The sequence below is a fragment of the Aspergillus novofumigatus genome (assembly GCF_002847465.1).
Source record: "Aspergillus novofumigatus IBT 16806 chromosome Unknown P174scaffold_12, whole genome shotgun sequence".
NCBI classification, from domain to species: Eukaryota; Fungi; Ascomycota; class Eurotiomycetes; order Eurotiales; family Aspergillaceae; genus Aspergillus; species Aspergillus novofumigatus.
The window spans coordinates 266,447-279,809 of NW_020194285.1; the positions used below are offsets into that span (position 1 = coordinate 266,447).

Below are 13,363 nucleotides of genomic sequence, written 5' to 3' on the forward strand. Positions count from 1 at the left end.
CCGTTTCCTTTGTCCAGGCTCAGTATCCTTTTGGGAAGACCTTGTCAGTCCGTAGAGCTGCTAGACTCTTCGGCCGATCTTGTCCATAGTGTCCAAGAGCAAGATTAAGGCTCGATCCGACAAGCACTGCCATGCGCTCCTCAACAACGACAAGGAATGAACGCAAGATAGCAAATGCTTTAAAAGGCGTTGGCGATAGTTGCCTGGGAATCGTATAAGTGCTCATTTCTTTCATGACGAAATCTATCCAGTCGCTAAAGTAGTCAAGCTATGTACGTGCATAAACCATTCCACGATTATGTGAATCCCTATGAGCCTGCATCGCATGCAGCCCATCTCCATATCCATATCCGTATCCATCGAAAAAGGGCATCGCTGCGGCCTTGACCACATCATGACCGCCGTATGTATGATGTTCGTTGAACCCGGGCTCGTGTCGTTATGGCGCCACTAAACCGGAACACCTTGCAATCGAAACGTAGTGGCCGGCCCGAACTCATCGCATCACACGGTCAAACTGCACGCCTTTGACGGATCCACCGGCCATCGAGTTGCGAACGTTGCGCTTGAAGCCCTCCCGATTCGTCCGCAGATCCTCCGCAGCTTCTTTGTTTAGAGGATCGGAGGCATTCGGCTCAAGAAAGAGGAACTATGCGGCAAATCCAAAGGTCAGTCTGACAAACGACACGGAATGTGTTCGACGATGTCCCAAACCCACCTGCATGCCCACAATAACCGCATTCAAGTTCAGCACAGGCTTCCAGTCTTCCCGCAGAATATTCAAACAGACATTCCCCTCCAGGTCAATATTCGGATGGTAAATCTTCTGCGTGCACTTCACTTTGGGCGGGTCATGCGGGAAGTTCTGGTTAACACTGAAATTGAAATGGAACGCGCCACCCTTGTACATGCCCTCGTCGGGCTCGATCGTAAGCGTAAAGTTGAGGATATCGTCAGGATTCGGGAAATTCATCTTCATCGTGCTTCCGAGTGTCAACTCCTGCAGATCTAATTCACATGCTAACTGTCAGCGAGCGGGCCTTGCTTCCTGCGTCGTACGCCACTCTCCAGCATCACGCATGCGAACGGTCCGTACCTCTCTGCACGCGCAACTGCGCGGCCGTAACCTTCTTCTTCTTTTTTCCTGCTGCTCCTTCGGCATTTTCAGCCTGCTGTTGCTGTTGTTTCTACAAGTAATACCGAAGTGTCAGTCCATACAAGAGTAGAACGCAGGGACACTGCGGGCAAGAGAGGGATTGTACCATAGACCAGATCTTCAACATCTTGGACAAAGCACCGCCACACGTCCCCTAGAAGTTTTCGACAAGAGTTCTGGAAACTGAAAGGAAAAGGAATAAAGAATATTTTTCGGCACCAATAACACCGGATCTGCAGTGGTCGTGACGAAAAACTAGAGAGAAGTATGAGGAGTGTCACTAGAGTTCGGGCCTGCGGGGGTCTTCGATAGACAATGAATCAACCAACGGCCTAATCTCCACTCCGCAGATGCGCAAGGTGAAGGGTGAGGGTGTAGATTGCGATCAAAGGTCAATAAAACACAAGAACTGAACAGATTGAATCAGTCACTGTGAGGAAACGGTAAGATAAAGTAGAACTAAAATGTAGAGGTGACACTGGGGCATATTCGAAGGCAATGTGCCCGCGGCCTGACGCCATCGCCACAACCCAAATTCTTAGACAGGACAGTGTCCAGCGCTCATACGATTAAGCCAGAAGCAATCACGCGAGAGACATACAGTCTTTGGCAGCTCTATTTGAGCTATAGATGCATCGAATTCCTTTTCTAATCGCTAAGAGTTTACGAGACATCACAGTGCATAAGGCCCTGTCGAAGCACATAGATCCAAACGTGACAGAGCCAACTTCAACAGAAAAAGGTAACAAAGCAAGCGTCATATGTAAAATACAATATTGTGATGGAAAATGTGCCAGGAGGTGCTTGGCCATCGATAAACCCGTTGGCGAAGCACCGCTAATCGCTCTCATTACGACAGAACGCCCTTCTAACGCCGAGCAAAGCAGCACATCAAACCTGTCTTGCCCAGGAACCAGCAGGCTCCGATGAAACGGAACAGGGCAACGACGGCGTTGGACCACAGCAAAGCCTGGAAGAAACGCTGCGTCCGGTCGGTAGCAGAATTCTGCAATATGTTAGTTTCGCCTCTGTTAAAAAGGATTGCCGACATCTACATACCGTGAAGCCGAATTTATCCACACCGTCACTGGTGATGCAAACGGCCAAAAATGCGTTACTAAAGATCCAAAACGTGACCAGTCTCGTTCTGAAGCTCTTGTACGAGTCTTCCAAAGTCTTCTCCTCTTTCTCGACTGGTGGCACATAGGGTGTTAGGGCACGCTTGACCGTTGCCTCGAACTGACTGTCGATATCAGCCTGAGGCTTGTCGATTTCCTCGATGACAACCTCCTTGCCCTCATCCTTGGTGGTCTTGGCAGAGGGTAGAGCGTCTGCCTTGTCTGAGCCCTTGGTACCCCACGAGACGTCGTGCCAGTTGCTGAAAGCGTAGACGTTCAGGATATTGATGTATGACGATTGGACACACATGTAGGCAGGGAAGGACGTGAACATGTGCCAGGGGTCCAGATACATGAAGGATGCCACAAAGTAGAGACCGAACGTAGCAGCGAGGGCGATGATAATGATACCGGCACCGCTGGACGAAAAGAACGATTTCAGGAACTCGCCAACGCCTTGGTCTGTGGTGAAATCCATAGGAGCACTTCCAGTGAAGGCACGCACCACCAGGTACAGCGCATCAATAACCACGTAGACCTGAATGATGCCGAAAACCACGAAAGACGCGAGGTATGAGAACTTCGAACCCTTTGGACGGTTACCCAGGGCGAGGATGAATTGCAACAGTAGAAATCCCAAGTAGACATATTTCACGATGGTATTGATAATGGGAGTTGCAGTCTTGCCGAACGGGAAAGCCTTGTGATTGTTACCGTCGCCCGGGTGCCGACCAAGTCCATGATGACGGTGGTAGTAAGCCAGTAAGAAGCTATTTGAACATCTGTCAGAACAAGATCCAATTGGGGGTGGACTGCGCTTTGTTAGAATGAACAATAACTTACCCAAGGAAAACCATGTCAGAATCGTTGAGAAGATATTGTACAACATTTGGATGTGCAGGAAGAACATGCGGACGATGTTGTGTCCACTCTTGTACATCCGACCAAAGTGCATGAGCGAATAAATACCGGCAGCGAACGAACCGTTCAGCCAACGACGACGCTGCGAAATGAATTCCGGAGCGCCTTCTGGTACGTCGGTTTCAGCCTTGGAGGCCTTGACATATGTCAGGTGCCATTTTGAACCAGCTTTAGCCACCAACTCGAAACAGAGAATACGATCTTCGGCCAAGAACATGTTCTTCTTGAAAATGTTCATTCCCTCGATACCCTTCTTGCCCAGTTGCTTTGAAAGAGTGTGGTCACCATGGAAATACTGCTCGAGAGGGCGGCCCATAATTGCGCGGAATCGGTAAGCTGAGAAGGCACCAGGCAAGACGCTGACATAACCAAATGAACTCTCCAAGGGCTTGTCGAGGATGTTACTGATCTTATATTCGAAGTTCTGGGCGGCAACGAGCGGGTTGATCAGGTTCTTCCAGCCCTTACCCAACATGGCGTGAATCTCACCACAAGCACCACCCAAATCTTTGTCGTTATAGAAGGCTTCCCAAAGCGACAGAAGTGACTTAGGACCAGGCTTTGTACCGGCATCAAGAAGAATACAGACCTCGGGGTTGAGAATGCGACCAAATGCATTAAAGAGCCATCTGTGGGAGTTGATCTTCTTGCTGTTCTTTTGCTTCAAACAGAACATCATCTGGACCGGAGGAAGTGTACTGGGACCGTCATCGGTGGGGCGGATCAGCTGCTGATTCGGAGTCACAGACAGTTGAGTCGTATATTCAAACTATAACCAATTAGTACCTCCAGTGATCCCAACTGATCGGAGTACACATACAATGTGAGCCACAGTCTCTTTGCCATCGACGTCACGCTTCATGACGCCGTCTTGGTAGATACCGATTGTCGCAAGAACATCCAAAGTGTCCTTGTCGCAAGGGTCGATACCATCAAAAACCAGGCAGACCACAATCTTCTGCCAGGCAGGACCACCCTTGTTCCAAAACTCGGACTTTTTCAGATTCACAATGTCGCGAATGTTCTGCATGACACCGTGCAGTGTACGCGAAGTGAGTGTCTTGTCTTCGTTGTAATAGGTGATCGCAATGAGCAGTTCGGTATGTCTGTTGTACATCGCAGGTCGAAGATTGTAACCATTGTGTAGTGTAAATTCGTTGGGATCGCAGGTGGCCGCGGTGTCTGAGATTTATGCGAGGGCTTGTCAGCGACGTGGACGAAATAGAAAGGTCAGGTATAGCGTCTGAGATCACTCACATCGCATGTGCGTAAATTCCTCACTTCCACCCTCGAGATCGTTTCTGTACTTGGCCTGAATGGCGTTCTGGATCGCGCTAGGAACAGGATAATCGACACTCAGGACGGAACCCTGCACCAACTTGACCTTTCTGGTAGCATAACGCCGCAACCCACCGGGGCCGCCTCCGGGAGCTTGTCGCTGGCGCCATGCCTCTGTGGATGAAGTGTCACTTCGAGCATAGGGGGACGCGACACGTCCAGGGACACCGAAAGCCGCCGCCGGATTCTCCGCAGACTGAGCCGAGTAGACTGAGCCAGGGCTGGGTTGAGTATAGGGGTCATGATACGCCGCTTCGGGGGCATAGGTCTCGCTCAAACTGTATCCAGAAACGGGTCTGGTAGTAGACGAACCATGCTGATGAGGGTCATCAAACGGGCCTGTGAAGGGACCTTGCTGGTGGGATAGCAATCCTCTCGACGCCTCTTCTTCGTACTACGAATCCTTCGCATTAGCCTTGCCTGAATATAGAGCAGACTAAAGCTTAATCCAAGACTTACCGAACCATGGGGCAGATCCTGAAGTCGGTGGCCGTTATCGTCGTACTGAGGCGGCGAATGAGAACCAGAGCCTTGGTAGGCCATGGTGTCGATGCGTTGTCAAGTTGTTGTCAAAATGTTGTAGTATGCGCGAAAAGGACAGTGAAAAATCGACAGACGCGAGCTGAAGCGAAAGGCAAGGGGGAGAACGGGAAGGGGTATCAGGAGAAGGAGTAAGGAGACCGCCGGTCAGAATATGTTCAGACAGGACAATGAAATCGATCAACACTCCAATGACTGGAACGAAACAGATGAACAAGAAGTCAAAGACGAAAGCTCAATCAAGAAAAAATATCGAAAGGCTGGTCGAGGGCGGACACAGTAAGGAAGAAACGTGGATAAAGCCGCCAGGGCCGATGTTTGAAGCCCACGAACCACGAAAGTGTGCGAGTTGACAGGTGACAAGCCAGAGGGGGAACAAACAATTATGTATACAAATGAGGCAGTCGGGATAACAGTCAGTTTCCCCAACTAAGCTGGGAGAGCGGAAGGTGGTCAAGGTGAAGAGTGAAAGAAAGATATGAACAACAGGCTCTAAGAGGGAAGAAAAATATGATCGGCCCTCCTATGAGCCGTTAGACCTAGGAAGTTGAACTAAGAGGAAGTAGGAGTTCGCTTTGGCGCCCTTTTTTTTCGGTCTGCAGCAACAACTGAGCGATGCGGATGGGGAGTGGACGAGCCTTGGGTGGTGGGTATTTGGTTTTCTTACACCAACTACCAAGGAGCTGGGAGCCTGAGTACCTAGGATGAGGCTAAGTACCTATCAACCATCACTAGCTACATAGTCGACCAATAATCCCTGGTACTGCTGACGGACAGTCCAACCATCCCATATCATTTTCACATCAAAGGATTCTCCAGGCTGGACGATTGTCTAAGACATCACGACAAGAACCAGGACCTCGAACATATTTTGAGGGCGCTGAGCACTTCTTTCGTTCCCGCCCTTCATATTTGGAGGTTGGGGCTCAAGTAACCAAATAGAGCGCCTCCAAGTGTCGGCAGGGTAACACTTTGGCGATGCGTTCGGTAAGGTAAATGTATTACATAGCCGAGATCTGTATTGCGTCTCTTCATACCAAGGTTCCAACCTACCTTAAGTAAGGTACTGCATGGCAAAGACTCCAGCTGACTGGCTTCTTTTCCTTCACGACTGACATTATCGAGTCTTTTTCTTTGACATTATTTGTTTAAGTTACTCGAACATCAAGTTGTTACCCATAGCATGAACCTCCGGGTTTCCAGGGTCTCTTTTCCAGTGGATTTCTGAAGAGTCCTGTCAGTGTTGACTTGACCTATTAAAATTCATCCCAGAGCTGAAACACACCCATGGAAGCCAAGCCAGTATATTTGTGGCACCTTTAATGGCACTCAGATTCTGTATTACAATTACTGGTACTCACTCTGAAGGAACATGTGCTTGACATCAACGTCGAGGTCACACATCCCATGATCCAAACAATATGGCTTCGAACAATATGGCTGGGTATCTGTAGCAGCGTGACTTAATGGACCTCGACAATTGGTAAGTTAGTTACGTAGTTATCTGATGGCCAAGTGTGGCTGTTTAAAATATCTGGTATCCCAGCATTCTACACCCCTCGCCAGCATAACTGAGAGGGGGCAGAGATTACGTCCAGAAGAATGTTGATCTACCCAGCAATGGGCTGAATACTGTACTCGATATGCCAAGCGACATTCGGTAGATTCTAGTTTCTTTCTAGCTCATATCTTCTTCAATAAGTGGCTTGCTTCCATATTCATCAGACGCCACGACTCTCTCTCTCTGTACATGATATTTGGAATTGTAGATATCATGCAGAGGCCAAATAACTCCGTAATGTATTAGAGTAAATATACAGTTACAATACAGTTTTGAATACACTGAAGTTTCAGGGGGCGGGGGTCATCCATAGCTTCTCGAAAAGGCTAACGCCCCAGCCAAATATATAGCCTTGTGGATACAGTGGAGTGCACTCATACCATTGTGTCCATCGGCCGTTGGTCAAACAAACACAGCAAAGCCTAGGAGTCAATACTAGCTCGAGATCCTTGTCTATTCTCACTTTAATTGGAGGGTCGTCCTGTAGACAAGGGACGCTACTGATTCGTTCATTTGCTACATGTATCATGTTCAGAGGTCAGCCATGGTTTCAAGATTAAAATTCACATCCATCAAAGAGATTGGTCACCATGACTGGTCTTCTTCACATTTAAGACGATACAGTATCATTAGGGAATAGGAGTCCATCCTGATTTATGGATCTCCTTGCCCTTGACATTTTCATGACTTTGTATTATTCTGCTGTCCCAGTGCCACTCCATAAAAAGACTGCTTAGCCCCAGTTAATTGTCTTGATCATCATTGCCACACTTGGCTAGCTTAATCAGTCTTAGTCTTGTGAAGTGCTCCGTGCCTATCTTTAGAACAAGACAACTAAACTCCAGCCACCTCGTGTACCTCTCTACACCATGCAGGTCTTTTTTAAGTCTGTTACCTTCATTTGCTGCAGTTTTTGAAATATACTTTTGATGGAGGGGTTGAAAGATACTTAAATGCAGAAAGCAGGTCAAAGTCAAATGTCAAAAGTCACAGCCACAGCGTCGATGGACACATCCATGCAAAGGAGTCTGAACCTCACACGATCAACTCAGTTGATCATCTTGGAGACGGAAATTTCCGAACCAGAACCTCAGAACCACTTCTCCAAGGTTCAACCCTGCAGAGAGATTCTAAGGCCCCTGTCGGCTACAATGCAAGTATGACTTGATGCATGTCACTCCTTTTGGGTGCATTCGGCGGGTTGGCTTTCGTCTTGCAGCTTGACTGCGGTTTGGTGAAAGAAACTACCTAATGTGATCAAGTCAACACGCAAGAATGTGATCTCCTGAGCATCTTCCCCCATGCTGTTGGCTCTGCATCAAGTTCTGCCATCCATAGCTTATTTTGACCTGCCATGTCGAAAGAGAGGTTCTGGTCGAGTTCCATGGACAGATCATATCCATGGAGTATACTCTGGCCTATTCTAGAAACAGACGATATTCAATGTGGATTCTTCATACCTACCGCGACAGTACAACCTGTTTTGACATTGCAAACACCTCCGTTCCTTCGAATGTGTCAACCGGTCAGTGTTTTGAGTAAGCTTAGCTCTCGCCAGAGAGTATCCGCGAGAGTAATCAAGGTACCGGGTGAAGATTATCAAGCCTTTGGCAGAAATGTATAATCAACCAGACCGTTAGACTTGTAGACTTCTCTTCGTCATTGTCGCGGTTGTTGCTGTTGAAGACGATGTAGCGATGATATAGGTAGGAACCAGTAACAAATATCAACAGAGTCACATAATTAGTGACTCTATGAGTAACCTGAGGGGCCACCTCCGAGAATTCATGTATATGTACTCTTATGTATGCACATACTGCCTCGAGTTTTAAACCAGACTTGGTCATTCGTGTGCGCTGTAAGGCTTCTGATTGCAGCTGTTCCTCACCATTATTTCTCGGATTTAAGAGACACTCGAGCAGGAGCGATATCACCAGGATTCGAGTTTATATTTATTTGACTGTTGGATTGCTTGCCTTGAAACTTCTCATTGTCATAGCATGTCACAGTGGAATAGCAGTTTTTTGGTTGTAGATCCTTCGGTGATAGCAACATTCAGTTTCAATATATATATATATATATATAGCTAGGCACCCACGTTTCTCAACCCCCAGTTAACCTACTATCTAACATGATTAATGGCATAGACACCCACTTCCCCTACAATGGCCAGTTTGGCAACTTGTGCAAGTTACCGCAAGAGAAGAGATGCATATAATGAAGGGTGTCTATCAGTTCTTGACCAGATCGAGCTGGCAGGACATAGAATAGCATCACTGGGATCGCCAACGGAGACTGATCAGACAACTAACCTTGTGTGTGGAGTACTGCTTGACAATATCCCTGACATACATTATTTACCGCATTTCAACTCTGCTGTCTACGGAGAGTCAGAGACAGGCCCCTCTATCAAGGCAGCATCTAGATAAGAGCGGCCATTGGGGCACCATAGGTTCTGAATGGATCAGGATGACGCATGCTTGGCAAAACTCAGCAGTACGACTTTGAGAAGGGCCTTTCGAATTTCCGTATCACAGCAGTCAAGAGAAGCACAGACTGCACAGACTGCACAGCCCTACGAGGGCGATGTTTGAACAATAATGAATCTGACAGACTCTGGACCCCTTCAACCTAGGAAAGGGTTGTGAAACAGTGAGCTGGGCCATGGCAAATAATGAATCAGATTGAAGGCTGGTAGCGACGGAGTTAGTGTACCTGAAATTGACTCCTCTTCGTGCCGTGCCTGAGAACGAACTGGACGCCACAGTGCACTATTATTGGACCAGGTCATCAAGTGTAATTTCCCGGCGGAAGAACGTGAGATGGTCCAGACCAGGGGCAGTCGAGCCACGCCCCAACCACGTAGGGGGCACAGCCGGCTGCACAGGCAGGCAGGTTCTGGTGGGATATCTCGATAAGAGTGAGCCATATGGCTGGTTGTTCAAGAGGCGGGCGCGATAGCCACAAATTCAAGATATACCAAGTAAGGGCGATGTTGATGGGTTGGTGTATGTACTGTATTTGTTGACTCTATCTAGGTGGCAGTTTTCGAGTGTCATGTTAGGAGGGTAGAAGAGACAAAGAAATTCAGTCCTTGCAGAGTGGCTGCAATGTTAATGCTGCTGGCTTGGGTCTTGGCCCTGTGCTCTATGTAGATAGAGAGTATCTAGTAGATGCCTGCCGTGCGTCTTTTTCATCGTACATGATCAACCAGACTACCTGCATAGAACCTAGAATGTCAACGTAGAAGCATACTCTCTATATATATCGAGCAGAGCTTGCCCTCGACAAGGGGATTCAAACCTGTTGCATCTCTGACTCCTTTTTGATACTGTTGAGATTGGCAGAGCTTCATAATCAAGACAAGCCGTGGCGTTAATATTAGGCTGTGGTGGGCATAAGATTCTCCTCCCGAAGCCCTCTTAGTAACAATTGTACAGTACTACCTCACCACCACGACCTTCTCTCCACCTTCTCCCTCCAAGTCAATAATCATCCCTCTTCCATTTTCTTGCCGCTCTTTACTATCATTTTCATTACTTTCTCATTCTGATTTGATCTCCTCATTCTTCCTTTACATATTATTCTCCTTTGATTCCGTTTCACTCCATATACCCTCGTATTCTCGATTGTCCATCTGTTTGTTTTCGCAAGCTCCCTACTTCCATCCCCGGTCGCAGTGCGTGTCTTCCGACGTCAACCAACCGGAAGAACTTGGTGCTGCTCACCGATCGACACATTTAAAGAAAGCGCCTGGCGATCCTGGATCTGGACGAAATCGACATTGATTCTCTGCCCACTCAAGATTCATGATGCCCCAGAGGCTATGATTGCCGTCAACACTACACCGTCGGGATCAATCCACAGCTGCCGTCGCTAAATACTTATGACCCAACCATAACGCTCTCGACTTGACGTCTTACCCGAGCATCTCACGTTCTTTTGGATTATATCAACACATTCTCTACGCCGTTGACCGGCTTGTCACTCTTTTTCCTTCCTCGATTCATAGTATCTTTGCTAAAGAGCCAGTCGACGGCACCGTCCTTTCGCACCGTCCTTTCGCTTGTCACGACAGAAACCTGCACTGCTATCTTTTCACTCGCCATCTTTGATCTCTTCATCATGTCTCACTCTATCGATCATCCCTTCTTCCCGCGCGGTATGAGCCTTTTGCCGTTGATATGGTCCTCTATGATAGTTTACTAACCCGAATGATGTTAGCCATGTACTCTCGCGACTTCCAAACATGTGTCTCATGCGATTCAACAGCACCGTCATGTCCCGTCTGCGATGAGGGGTACACATGTACGATGATCAGTCAATCGTGCAGCCAATGCGCCACTACCAGATGTGTTCCGAAGTCCACTTCCACCAGCAGCTCCAGCGACTCGTCAGACGGAGGCGGTAACAATGTGGGGGCTATTGCAGGAGGAGTCATTGGAGGAGTCGCTTTCGTTGCCATTGTCACATTTTTGATCTGGTGGTTCTTTGTTCGCAAGAAGCGGAGTGAATTCGATCAACAAGGTAGTGACGCGGCGGAAAAGAGAAGCGCATTCGGAGACACTCGCCAGTCTCGAAAATCGACCAACTCGATTGCCTCCACAGTCTTGACTCGCGCATCAAATGTCATTCAGATAGCCTATATTCCCGGTGTCACCAACCGATCACCGCCAGAAACCCCGGGATCACTGGTGCCGCCGGTGCCGCCTCTTCCTGGCGCCTCCCCGGATCAGCACTTCTTCATGCCAGGTGACTTGCGCGACTCGGCCTGGTCCGATGTCTCGCAAGCTCATCAAAGCTTTTCTCCCAGCTTGCGCAGCAGCGTGGCCACCACGATATACCGCAACAACGCCATCGTCAGCCCCATGCCCGCCCAGCAGGTCGTGCGCACTCGGGCTGCTGTTGTTAGCATCCATAACGGAAGCCAGCCTGCATCTGCACCAGAAACGCCAGCTGTTCCCGCCATTACCAAAGCACAGCTTGCGAAGGCGGCATTTACAGAAGCCAACACCAAGAGCTCGATTGTCGCGCGGACCGTCACCGCCAAACCTGTCATGGTGAAGGCCACCGGCGCCAAAAAGACCACAAAACAACCAACTATTCAAGCCATCGAGGAGCAGACCGAGTCTAGCTCGTCCAGCACGAGCGACGCACACCCCACCAGCACAACAAAGCCCAAATTCGATGCTACGACCTCCACTTTTGATGCCAGCTCGTCCGACGATGAGAACGACGACGAGACATCCCACCACAAGGACAGCGCCGGGCAGACGCCACCTGCCAGGTCCTCTCACGCCCCAACGGTGATTGAAGATTCACCTGCAGTGGATCAAAGTCCCTTCAAGGACCAAAATGCCTCTCAGAATGAGGCGCGATCGTCGGCCTTTCTGGATACGAATGACGGACCCAAGTCAAACAGAAGCAGCCGAGTACTACCTCCTCCACGAGTCGAGAGTCCTTTCTCAGACGCGAATGAGGTGAAATGAGCACTTTTATAACGATGAATCTGCCGACTCTGGCGGAGAAGGGCATTTGAAATCAATTTTAGGGTCTTTTTCCTTCGGCCGAGTCATATTTCTTACATTCACTTCTCTGTATCTATGAGCCGCTAGCTTCTTTGATATCAGCATGGATCGCATTTCGATCCCTGTCAGATTTAGTTGCGTGATATTACCAATGTCGACCATTTTCAGGTGGTGTGATTGGAATCTGACCTAGACTAGATACTATGCCATTAATGGTTATTCAGAATGCCACGCAAGGCATCCTGCACCATCTGAGCTTCGTTCAGAATATCATAACATTTGCGACCTTCGTGTGTTTCCGCCCATCGGCCCCAGGACGCCAATCATTACATTTTTCTGTTATCACTGTAGATGAAAAAACGCACATACTGCCCCACTGCCAGAATACCATAGACTCTGGGTCTTGCATTCGCCGGCCGAGTGCCATGCTGCATTGAAAGGTACCGACCGAGCTGCCGGCGGCCCTCCTCCCAGATTGCGTCCCCTGGCGTCGGTTTCTTCCACTCCGTGATCAGAAAATACTGGCGATTTGTGCCGATGTACTGGAAGGTATGAAAATCCGAAAACCCTTTTCTTCCACGGGGGGCTCTATGCATCGCCTGGGGGCGCGTGATATAGCCATTAACCGGGTCGAACACCCAGTTCAAGATTGCATTCCAAATGCCACTTATATCACCCTCAGTGGTCCTGCAGCGAATAGCTCGGATTTCACTTGCAATAGACGGTATGTTAAGGTACTGAATCGACTGATTTAGCGCATACACATATACTCTTGAGACTCAGAAACGTACAGTTGTCCCAACAGTGTTGGGATTGGGGCGTGCAGGTGCGGCCATGGTAATGAAGAATTGGGCTATAGAGACAACTTCAGACGTTAATATCTATCCATAGCATCATTGTATCCTGTACACTCACCTCTGACCTGCAGAGTAGATGCCTTCGAAGTTAACAACGGAAACGACACGCAGAAAGTATGTAGTGGCTAATATTTCCAAGATGTCTAATGAAGGTAACCTACTGTAGACATTATTTATAAAGATGTTGACATGCTGTACGAAGTACACTATTGTTCTAAGTCATATTAAAGCGCATCAATAGACATATACGCCTGCAGAATAAGCTGAGAACAACCTCTCAAGTTCGGTTTGGCATTATAGGTCTCATTCATGGTGTCACTTATAGAGCATTTGAAGTATTATCA

The 13,363-nt window shown here is 48.4% G+C and overlaps 4 protein-coding genes across 4 annotated transcripts; 1 reads left to right on the forward strand and 3 right to left on the reverse strand.

Moving 5' to 3' along the window:
- Nucleotides 1–202: 202 nt before the first annotated feature.
- P174DRAFT_446241 (NEDD8-conjugating protein UBC12) lies at nucleotides 203–1,629 on the reverse strand. The gene is made up of 4 exons (XM_024828533.1): nucleotides 1,263–1,629; nucleotides 1,097–1,187; nucleotides 719–1,008; nucleotides 203–649 (listed from the first exon to the last, which is right to left on the reverse strand). Exons 1-4 carry the CDS (start codon nucleotides 1,281–1,283, stop codon nucleotides 497–499), a joined length of 555 nt encoding a protein of 184 aa, XP_024677329.1. The 5' UTR covers nucleotides 1,284–1,629; the 3' UTR covers nucleotides 203–496.
- A 395-nt stretch (nucleotides 1,630–2,024) lies between these two features.
- Nucleotides 2,025–5,076, reverse strand: chsG (chitin synthase class III; the record flags this gene model as incomplete). The annotated part of the gene is made up of 7 exons (XM_024830476.1): nucleotides 2,025–2,162; nucleotides 2,216–2,974; nucleotides 3,007–3,044; nucleotides 3,118–3,964; nucleotides 4,016–4,377; nucleotides 4,453–4,927; nucleotides 4,993–5,076. The coding sequence occupies 7 exons, from the start codon at nucleotides 5,074–5,076 to the stop codon at nucleotides 2,025–2,027; spliced, it is 2,703 nt and encodes a 900-aa protein (XP_024677330.1).
- Nucleotides 5,077–10,759: 5,683 nt separating this feature from the next.
- On the forward strand, nucleotides 10,760–12,123 carry P174DRAFT_464926 (uncharacterized protein; the record flags this gene model as incomplete). Its single annotated transcript, XM_024830477.1, has 2 exons — nucleotides 10,760–10,796; nucleotides 10,859–12,123. 2 exons carry the CDS (start codon nucleotides 10,760–10,762, stop codon nucleotides 12,121–12,123), a joined length of 1,302 nt encoding a protein of 433 aa, XP_024677331.1.
- A 365-nt stretch (nucleotides 12,124–12,488) lies between these two features.
- On the reverse strand, nucleotides 12,489–12,899 carry P174DRAFT_379937 (uncharacterized protein; the record flags this gene model as incomplete). The annotated part of the gene is made up of 1 exon (XM_024822944.1): nucleotides 12,489–12,899. A coding segment is annotated over one exon (411 nt), but the record flags the coding sequence as incomplete, so codon positions are not given.
- Between the last annotated feature and the right edge of the window lie 464 nt (nucleotides 12,900–13,363).

What these genes read in the sequence shown, in the direction of transcription:
- P174DRAFT_446241 (XM_024828533.1), bottom strand. Translation starts at nt 1,283, where the DNA reads ATGTTGAAGATCTGGTCTATG. An exon ending in TGTTGAAGATCTGGTCTATG is followed by an intron (nt 1,188 to 1,262) that starts GTACAATCCCTC and finishes TATTACTTGTAG; the next exon opens with AAACAACAGCAACAGCAGGC. An exon ending in CGGTTATTGTGGGCATGCAG is followed by an intron (nt 650 to 718) that starts GTGGGTTTGGGA and finishes TTTGCCGCATAG; the next exon opens with TTCCTCTTTCTTGAGCCGAA.